The sequence below is a fragment of the Pristiophorus japonicus genome, chromosome 11 (genome assembly GCF_044704955.1).
Source record: "Pristiophorus japonicus isolate sPriJap1 chromosome 11, sPriJap1.hap1, whole genome shotgun sequence".
NCBI lineage: Eukaryota > Metazoa > Chordata > Chondrichthyes > Pristiophoridae > Pristiophorus > Pristiophorus japonicus.
Genome location: NC_091987.1, coordinates 53,864,959 through 53,875,881, shown reverse-complemented (window position 1 = coordinate 53,875,881; position 10,923 = coordinate 53,864,959). Strand labels below are relative to the sequence as shown.

The following is a 10,923-nucleotide window of genomic DNA, read 5'->3' as shown; positions in this document are numbered from 1 at the left end:
TGTGATAAAACTTATGTACTTGGATTAAGAAAAACTCAGTAAGAAATCAGAAATATAAACATAAATATTTTGATACAAATATTTAATGTTATAAATCTGACAATTTATAATGTTCTTACCAAACATGAATATACCATTATTAGTTGCATCCTGTACAATAAGTTCACAGGTTCAACCCCTTGTCTGTGCTGTTACCCAATTTTAGATGGGGCTTTATGTATTATGACAATTGGCCACACTTTCCGAAAGACTGGGAGGGTGTATTTTTTGGGGGGGGCGGAGGGGGGGGGGCGCGGCGGGAGCACAGGGAATCAGCTGGTGTTCGAACATCTGAGAGTTATCCACTTGGTCCCCTTGCTGGAATGTGCAGACAGACACAGACATCGCAGGAAAACAGATTGGGCTCAGCTGTGACAGCCCACTGGTTAAATATCAGTGGCATAACCTGTCCAGGCTGACACACAAAGTTCCTACTTGGTGAGTTACTAGATAGTTGCTGACATTCATACTCCAACTGTGAGGAAAGATGGATAATTGGAGGAGGAAAAATGTGCATGAGTTGGTACACTACTTTTCAGTTGCAGAGAAACAAAAAACTGAAAATTTTACAACGAGAAATTACAAGGTGCATAAAGCTAATTTAGTGCGAAATGTGTTTGCAGAAAGGCTTTATCTTCCACTATAATCTGGTAAAATTAACTTGATCATTTTGATTGATGAAACAATAGTTTGATGTTAGTGCATGTCCAAGTCAATTCATTAGGATTCAACGTCAATACATGAGAATAGACCACTATTCAATAGTTTTTGTGGTGCTTAAATTGTGCAGTATAAAAACTGCAGATGGGGAATATATAAAAATGGAACACCTATAAACAAGTCATGTATGCCAGCCAGCATCCTTGCTGATCTGCAATATGTTTCTCAGAGCAGCAACTTCAGTACCAATTGTGCTAGTTATTGCACAAGCAAATCATCATAAACCCTCAGATTATAAACTAAATTGACAAGTATAGGGGTTTTAAAAGTACTGTATTTGTAAAAGTATCAAGTTATTCTAATGAAATTTATTAGCAGGTTTTGTTTGATTTATACCCATGCAGTACAGTTTAATAACACCAAGTGATTCACTGTAGTCTTCTCACAGCTCCTAATACTTTTTGAAGATGCAAGATTCTTTCCTGAAAGATGTACAAAAAGTGCTTGAAAAATTGTCACAAACTAGGTTTGATAAATACAAATATGTAACAGTAAATAATCTCAAACATTTTATGAAAAGGAATAAGCATTACAGAAACAATATATGTTGTTTAATTATGAAGATAAACTCTAAATTTTACATAACTTATGACCACTGATGTACACTACATTATACAGCTGTTCTCTACAAGAACAGATCCATCTACATCTCAGAATAGAAAATACAAACAACTTTTAAAATAATTTCTCATTTGACTAATCTACATAACCGTGATTTGTTTTCTCTGATCGCGGAGGATGCGAGTCTTTAAAGCCAAGTGGTTCTGCAATTTAAAACTGGGATGTGTGTGTAAACAATTATAAGAGCATATCCAGAGGAAACTCAACAGTATATGAGGGAGGTGAATGCATTATGCAAGTTAATATTACACGTGATATTTAAAAAAAACACACATTTTCCTCCATGGAACATACAATAATTCAGTATTTGCAGATATCCAGTCCAGTTGAGTTTCAAGACCACTTGAATAGAAGTTCTTGCTTAAACTTTGAAACAAAACCTAAAATATCTGCAGTTCTAAACATAATTAGTTTCATAACGATGTTGCATTTTCTAGAAAGATTGCTCAAAAGACATTAATTACAAATGGCATTAAAATGGTCTGTACTATACAAATACCAAATCTTATTAAAAAAAAGATTAGTTTTTTTCTGCCAGGTTTCAGTGGGTCTTCAGGAATGTTTCAATTGATACAAAGTACCACTGGCTTAAACAGCAGAAGAAATACTTTTGTAGTGTATTGTCTCGCTATCTGTTTACAAAGGATGCCGTATGTCTAATATATCATTCAACACTTTCCTCGAAGCTAAAGTCTGTCCATACCAGCCTTTTTTTGTATTACTAACATGCCAATGCAGATTCAATACAGCATCCTTGAATGCAGAATCCAAAGGTCTGTTTTGTTCTGAAAAGTGATCACCAGTAGATTATTTTCCTTCTTGATGATAGGTCCTTTAGATCTTTCCTGATTTTGGAGGGGGAAAAAAAAAGAAAAATGAACCAAGAGTTTGATTTTTTTTTAATATAAAAATTCAAAAATTATCTACTTTTTCTGTTCAAAGAGTAACAAGACATCCATACTGCTAGGAAATGACATCATGGGTATCAGCATTTGGTTTCTGGCTCACATGTACTGGTGGCAGCGGCTTACTGTAAAAATCTGTCATAGGTTAAAAGAAAAATATAATAGGTTAACATTACAAATAGCAAGTCCTAATCAGCACCAAAAATATAAACCCAGCGAAAACCTCAGTTCTTCTCAAAACAAAAAAAGGCTTTGAATGTTTCCAGTTATTAATACACTCAAACCTTCTGCTAGAAAACTATTTTTGTATACTTGGTCTTAAATAACATTGTACTACTCTGGGCAACACTTGGATGATTCTTGCATTTATCTATAAACAAAGTTCACACCAATTATCATCAAATCCTTAGAGGTCACTATGAGGAGATTTACTAATTTAAATGAAATATCATTTACAATGGGTGTTTAAAAATGCTACAATGGTCAGTGGTTAATTAGCTGATCACAGCCATGCCATTTTGCCTCTTGGAGAGTGTGAAATCAATCCGGAAGTGTGTGTGTCCGTGTTAGTGTGCAAGTTTGCAAGTGAGCGAGAGTGATATTCATGAGCGGGGAGCTTCTGCAACTTTAGAATTTTGCTTCAGTATGACCTAGCAATGAAAGGAGGGAACAGGAGAAAACTGGGGGATGAATGTTTGAATTTCATCTTAGCAGCTTTCCATTATAAAGGAGAAATGCAAGGACAACTAGAATAGTAATCTCAAAGATTATATATTAATAAGGCCAGTGAAACAACATTGGAGTGGTTAAATGATATATTCATTTTATTTTTCTCATTTTCATTTCCTTCCAATTTTCCCCCCTTCACCGAAGTGGCCAGGTTAACTTTTAACAAATATCCTGCACCTTACACACACTCCTCTCCTGAAAGCAATGGATTCCTTGCTACAGGTATGATTCTACAGGTGGCATTTACTCGCCAATAGATTTCCCACAAGGACAATATTCATGTATGAGCCTTGACCATGCATGTTAACAGACTTTTCATTCATTGAAAGCATCATAGAGGCAAGCCTGAACCTGCTTTCAACAATATCCACGCTGATGTACTTCCAGCAAGTATAGCAACCAGGTGCCAGTATCCTTGCAGCTAGAAAATACTTCCAACAAATTATAAAATTATCACATTAACACTGTTGCCACCTAGTTATCTCTTACACATCGGGGAGACCAAATGCAGATTGGGTGATCACTTTTCTGAACATCTCCATTCAGTCCGCAAGCATGATGACCCCCCCCCCCCCCCCCTGCCGAGCTGGCTAGCTGCCTGGCAGGGAAGTACTTTTCAAGAGTGTCAGCCTAGATTTGTGTATTCAAGTCTCTGGAGTGGGACTTGAACCCACTTGTGCGCAACCTTCTGACTGCAAGGCGAGGGTGCTACCAACTGACAGAGCTTGAGGAATAGCACCTCATCTTTCGATTAGGTAGTTTGTATTTGTAGTGACCCTACCCTGGCTGAGACTGATTAATTCAGTACAAATCAGAAGTTGCATTTCTGATATTCTTGGTCTGTATGACTTAGTTACTCACTACTTTAACCAGGTGAACCATTGGGAGCAATTTATAAAACATCTTTATTTGTAAATAGAGATTTTAGCACAGGAGGCTATTCAGCTCTTATTGCTGCTCAGTGCCTTGTCCCTCCTACAGCTCCAATCCTCGCTGCTGCGCAATGTTGTGCAAAGTGCAGAACACCACAATCATTCTGAAGACCCTGGCTGATGAGTACTGAAGGGCATCTCCAAATCTGTCCAGGCACCTGAAGCTCATGTTCAGCATGCCAATCGCCTGTTCAAAGCCATCTGGTAGTCATAAGGTTATTGGGCTTCATTGGTGGGGTCCCTCAGTGCTGCCAGCAGCCAAGTTTCATGGGGGTATCCTTTGTTTTCTAGCAGTCACCCCTCAAGTCTACTTGCAGGTCCAAAAAGCTGAGGCAGCTTGGATTGCACAGGAAGAATGGATCATGGCAGTTTCTCGGAAATCTGGCACTGACGGAGTGGAACCCCTTGCAGTTTATGAATTCTTCCTGGCTTCATCTGGAGGTGCACAGATTGCCACGTGTGTGCAGTCGACGGTGCCCTACACAAATGGGAAAGCCAGCCAAAAATGCAAACTCAAGCTCCCACTTATTCTGACTGGCTTCATCACAGGCGAAGTTGACATAATTGCCAGCCCTGGCAAACATCCCATCCGCGACCAGCCTAATACATTTGTGTGCAGCCTACTGGGAGATCTTAGATATGTCTTCAACAGCACCCTGGAAGAATAAGGAGGCAAAAGGTTGAGGGTGGTTGTCACTTTGGCAGCCACTGGTAATGTGTGGCCACCAGGTCCAGCAGATTGCAGGTCATCTTCGAGTAGGCTGCAGACGTCTGCCACCACCTGACACAACTGAAGAGAAAAGTCAAGGCTGTAGAGCAGAGTAGCGATTTGGGTAAAATTAAGCAGGTTATGTCAGGAAGGGACGGAGAGTTTAATAACCGGTAATAGGCTACATCAGGGAAAAATAGTAAAAAGTTAAAATTAAAAGGCGCTATATCTGAATGCACAAAGCATTCGTAACAAGATAGATGAATTAAAAAGAATTAATGGCTCAGATAAAAGATTAATGGGTTTGATCTAGCAGCCATTACTGAGCCGTGATAACCAAGGTTGGGAACTAAGTGTTCCAGGGTACTTGACTTTTTAGAAAAGATAGGCAAAATGGAAAAGGAGGTAGGATAGCTCTGATAATAAAGCCAGTAGAGAGAAAGGATCTTAGCCTAAAAAAATCAGAATGCAGAATCAGTATGGGTGGAGGTACAAAATAACAAAGGGTAGAAAAAACTGGTGGGAGTAGTTTATAGGCCCCCAAACAGTAATCAGTGTAAGACAGAGTATAAATCAGGAAATTAGATAGCATGTAACAAGGGTAATGCAATCATCCTGGGGGGTCTTTAATATTCACATAGACTGGGCAAACCAAATTGGCAAAAGTAGCTTGGAGGACAAGTTTATAGAATGCATTCGAGACAGTTTTCTGGAACAATATGTTGCGGAACCAAATAGGGATCAGGCTATTTTAGATCCAGTATTGTGTAATTTTATAGTAAAGGATCCTCTGGGGAAGCATAATCATAATACAATAGAGTTTCATGTTGCGTTTGATAGTGATGTGGTTAAGCCTGAAACTAGGGTCTTAAGTTTAAACAAAGCCAATTAGAGGTATGAGGGGAGAATTGGCTGAGTTATTGGAAAATTAGATCAAAAGATATGTGGTAGATAAGCAATGGAAAACATTTTTAAAAATTCATAATTCTCAACAATTATACATTCCCTTGAGTAATAAAAACTCCACTGGAAAAGTGGTACAGCCATGGCTAGCGATGTTTGCTGATGATGTAGTGTTCAGTTCCATTTGCAACTCCTCAGATAATGAAGCAGTCCATGCCCGCATGCAGCAAGACCTGGATGACATTCAGGCTTCATTGGGCTGCTGAGTGGCAAGCAACATTCATGCCATACAAGTGCTAGGCAACGACTATCTCCAACAAACAAGAGTCTACCCACTGCCATTCAATGGCATAACCATCATCAAATCCACCACCATCAATATCCTGGGGGTCACTATTGACCAGAATCTTAACTGGACCAGCCACATAAATACTGTGGCTACAAGAGCAGGTTAGAGGCTAGGTATTCTGCAGTGAATATTTGATCTCCTGACTCCCCAAAGCCTTTCCACCATCAACAAGGCATAAGTCAGGAGTGTGATGGAATACTATCCACTTGCCTGGATGAGTGCAGCTCCAAAAATACTCAAGAAGCTCAACATCATGCAGGACAAAGCAGACTGCTTGATTGGCACCCCATCCACCCTCTTCAACATTCCCTCCACAACTGGTGCACCATGGCATCTACAAGATGCACTGCAGCAACTCGCCAAGGCTTCTTCGATAGCACCTCCCAAACCCACGACCTCTACAACCTAGAAGGACAAGGGGAGCAGGCGCGTGGGAACATCATCACCTCCAAGTTCCCCTCCAAGTCACACACCTTTCTGATTTGGAAATATATTGCCATTCCTTCTTCGTCGCTGGGTCAAAATCCAGGAACTCCCTCCCCGACAGCATTATAGGAGTATCTTCACCGCATGGATTGCAGCGGTTCAAGGTGGCAGCTGACCACCACCTTCTCAAGGGCAATTAGGGATGGACAACAAATGCTCGCCTTGCCAGCGACAAATTTTTAAAAAGTTACGGATAGTATTAGATTAAAAGCAGCAGCTTACAATGTTCTTAAAAGAAGTGGCTGCAGAGATAGTGGATGCATTGGTTGTAATCTACCAAAATTCCCTGGATTCTACGAAGGTCCCAGCCTAATAGAAAACCACAAAGGTAACGCCCCTATTTAAAAAAGGAGGTAGACAGAAAGCAGGAAACTATAGACTGGTTAGCCTAACATCTGTAGTTTGGAAAATGCTAGAGTCCATTACTAAGGAAGCAGTAGCAAGACATTTGGAAAAGCATAATTCAATCAACCAGAGTCAACATGGTTTTATGAAAGGGAAATCATGTTTGACAAATTTGCTGGAGTTCTTTGAGGATGTAATGAGCAGGGTGGATAAGGGGGGAAACCAGTGGATGTGTATTTGGATTTCCAGAAGGCATTTGATAGGGTGCCACATAAACGGTTATTGCACAAGATAAAAGTTCACGGGGTTGGGGGTAATATATTAGCATGGATAGAGGATTGGCTAACTCATAGAAAACAGAGTCGGGTTAACGGGTCATTTTCCAGTTAGCAAACAGTAACTAGTAGGGTGCCGCAGAAATCGGTGCTGGGGCCTCAACTATTTACAATCTATATTAATGACTTGGATGAAGGGACTGAGTGTAATGTAGCCAAGTTTGCAGATGATGCAAAAATGGGTGGGGAAAGCAAATTGTGAGGAGGACACAACAATTCTACAAAGATATATAGACAGGCTAAGTGAGTGGGCAAAAATTTGGCAGATGGAGTACAATGTGGGAAAATGTGAGGTTATCCATTTTGGCAGAAAAATTAAAAAATCAAATTATAATTTAAATGAAGAAAAATTGCAAAGTGCTGCAGTACAGAGGGACCTGGGGGTCCTTATACATGAAACACAAAGTTAGTATGCAGGTACAGCAAGTAATCAAAAAGGCAAATGGAATGTTGGCCTTTATTACAAGGGGGAAGAGAGTATAAAAGCAGAGAAGATCTGCAACAACTGTACAGGGTATTGGTAAGGCCACACCTAGGGCTCAATTTTGGCCAGGAGTTGCCAAGTTTTTTTTTTTGGAGTAGGCTACTTTTTCTGGTGTAACTTAAAAATCCCCGGTTTCCTCAATCAATTTGCACCAGCGTAACTCAGTTAAGTTTTTTTTTAAGGTTAGTTTTTTTTTTCTCAAAATGGGGCGTTATCAGCTACCGACACCAGTTCTGGCCATTTAGACAACTTTGGCCAGCTAATAGTTAATCCATTTCTACTTAGGCCAGCATATGTGGCCACTTGAGAAAACCCTTGCGGAGAGTTAAAGAAATCGGCGTAGGTAAGTGCAGCAGATGCCCAGACAGCAGCAGTAGGAAAGGTAAGAGAGAGGGGGAGGAAGCCTTTGACTGAAAGGGAGGAGACCACTCAGCCTGGGCTAGGGGCGGGCTGGTGAACTGACAGAACTCACCGCAGGCAAGAGATCGCACCGGCAGGCAGGAGAACTCTCAGGTTTCCACGGCAGCCCAATCTTTCTGGCGCAGATCAAGGCTCCACCCCCGTTGGGTTAGGCCACGCCAAGATCCTAAGGGGAAACTTATAACACATTTATTTTGGCGTACTCAGGCCACAAAAAAAAAAAATCGGCGTAACTCTTCAAGTATACCAAAAAAATGCTTTGGGGAAAATTGAACCCCTAGAGTACTGCGTACAGTTTGGGTCTCTGTATTTAAGGATGGATATACTTTCATTGGGGCTGTTCAGAGAAGGTTCACTTGGTTGATTCCGGAGATGAGGGGGTTGACTTATGAAGATAGATTGAGTAGCTTGGGCCTATACTCATTGGAGTTCAGAAGAATGAGAGGCAATCTTATCGAAACAAATAAGGTAATGAGGGGGCTCAACAAGGTGGACACGGAGAGGATATTTCCACTCTTCACCGCCTGTTGTACCTGCATGCCAACCTTCAATGACTGATGAACCATGACACCCAGGTCTCGTTGCACCTCCCCTTTTCCTAATCTGCCGCCATTCAGATAATATTCTGCCTTCGTAGTTTTGCCCCCAAAATGGATAACCTCACATTTATCCACATTATACTGTATCTGCCATACATTTGCCCACTCACCTAACCTGTCCAAGTCACCCTGCAGCCTCTTAGCGTCCTTCTCACAGCTCACACCGCCACTCAGTCGAGTGTCATCTGCAAACTTGGAGATATTACTCAATTTCTTCATCCAAATCGTTAATGTATATTGTAAATAGCTGGGGTCCCAGCACAGAGCCTGCGGCACTCCACTAGTCACTGCCTGCCATTCTGAAAAGGACCTGTTTATCCCGACTCTCTGCTTCCTGTCTGCCAACCAGTTCTCTATCCACGTCAATACATTACCCCCAATACCATGTACTTTGACTTTGCACACCAATCTCTTGTGCGGGACCTTGTCAAAAACCTTTTGAAAGTCCAAATACACCACATCCACTGGTTCTCCCTTGTCCACTCTGCTAGTTACATCCTCAAAAAATTCTAGAAGATTCGTCAAGCATGATTTCCCTTTCAAAAATCCATGCTGACTTGGACCGATCCTGTCACTGCTTTCCAAATGCACTGCTATTTCATCCTTAATTATTGATTCCAACATTTTCCCCACTACTGATGTCAGGCTAACCGATCTATAATTATCCGCCTTCTCTCTCTCTCTCTCTCCTTTTTAAAAAAGTGGTGTTACATTATCTGCCCTCTAGTCCATAGGAACTGATCCCGAGTCGATAGACTGTTGGAAAATGATCACCAATGCATCCACTATTTCCAGGGCCACTTCCTTAAGTACTCTGAGATACAGACTATCAGGCCCCAGGGATTTATCAGCCTTCAATCTCATCAATTTCCCTAACACAATTTCCCGCCTAATAAGGATATCCTTCAGTTCCTCCTTCTCACTAGACCCACTGTCCCCTAGTACACATTCGGAAGATTATTCATGTCTTCCTTTGTGAAGACAGAACCGAAGTATTTGTTCAATTGGTCTGCCATTTCTTTGTTCCCCATTAAAATTCACCTGAATCCGACTGCAAGGGACCTACATTTGTCTTTACTAATTTTTTTCTCTTCACATATTTATAGAAGCTTTTGCAGTCAGTTTTTATGTTCCCTGCAAGCTTCCTCTCGTACTCTATTTCCCCCTCTTAATTAAACCCTTAGTCCTCCTCTGTTGAATTCTAAATTTCTCCCAGTCCTCAGGTTTGTTACTTTTTCTAGCCAATTTATATACCTCTTCCTTAGTTTTAACACTATCCTCAATTTCTCTTGTTAGCCACGGTTGAGCCATCTTTCCAGTTTTATTTTTACTCCAGGCAGGGATGTACAATTGCTGAAGTGCATCCATGTGATCTTTAAATGTTTGCCATTGCTTATCCACCGTCAACCCTTTAAGTATCCTTTGCCAGTCTATTCTAGCCAATTCACGCCACATACCGCCGCAGTTACCTTTCCTTAAGTTCAGGACTCTTAAGTTTCTGAATTAACTGTGTCACTCTCCATCTTAATAAAGAATTCTACCATATTATCGTCACTCTTCCCCAAGAGGCCTCGCACAAGATTGCTAATTAGTCCCTTCTCATTACACATCACCCAGTCTCGGATGGCTAGCTCTCTAGTTGTTTCATCGACATATTGGTCGAGAAAACCATCCCAATACACTCCAGGAAATCGTCCTCCACCGCATTACTACCAGTTTGATTAGCTCAATCAATATGTAGATTAAAGTCGCCCATGATAACTGCTGTACCTTTATTGCACACATCCCTTATTTCTTGTTTGAAGCTGTCCCCAACCTCACTACTACTGTTTGGTGGTCTGTACACAACTCCCACTAGCGTTTTCTGCCCTTTGGTATTCCGCAGCTCCACTCATACCAATTCCACATCATCCAGGCTAATGTCCCTCCTTACTTACATTAATTTCCTCTTTAACCAACAATGCCAGCCCACCTCCTTTTCCTCTCTGCCTATCCTTCCTAAATGTTGAATACCCCTGGATGTTGAGTTCCCAGCCTTGGTCACCCTGGAGCCATGTCTCCGTGATGCCAATTACATCATATCTGTTAACTGCTGTCTGCGCAGTTAATTCGTTCACCTTATTCCGCAAAGTCCTTGAATTGAGGCAGAGCCTTCAGGCTTGTCTTTTTAAACACACTTTGACCCTTTAGAATTTTACTGTAATGTGGCCCTTTTTGTTTTTTTGCCTCGAGTTTCTTTGCCCTCCACTTTTACTATTCTCCTTTCTAGCTTTTGCTTCTGCCTCCATTTTATTTCCCTCTGTCTCCCTGCATAGGTTCCCATCCCCCTGCCATGTTAGTTTAACTC

The 10,923-nt window shown here is 41.1% G+C and overlaps 1 protein-coding gene across 2 annotated transcripts in view; it reads right to left on the bottom strand.

Moving 5' to 3' along the window:
- Positions 1-283: 283 nt before the first annotated feature.
- Positions 284-10,923, bottom strand: part of arl13b (ADP-ribosylation factor-like 13b) — a 129,535-nt gene continuing 118,895 nt past the window's right edge. For both annotated transcript variants that reach the window (XM_070893387.1, XM_070893388.1), the window contains 2 exons: positions 2,342-2,420; positions 284-2,225 (listed from right to left, as the gene is read on the bottom strand). In XM_070893387.1, coding sequence (XP_070749488.1) covers positions 2,344-2,420 — 77 coding nt within the window. In that variant the 3' untranslated portion in view covers positions 284-2,225; positions 2,342-2,343. The remainder of the gene's footprint in view (positions 2,226-2,341; positions 2,421-10,923) is intronic.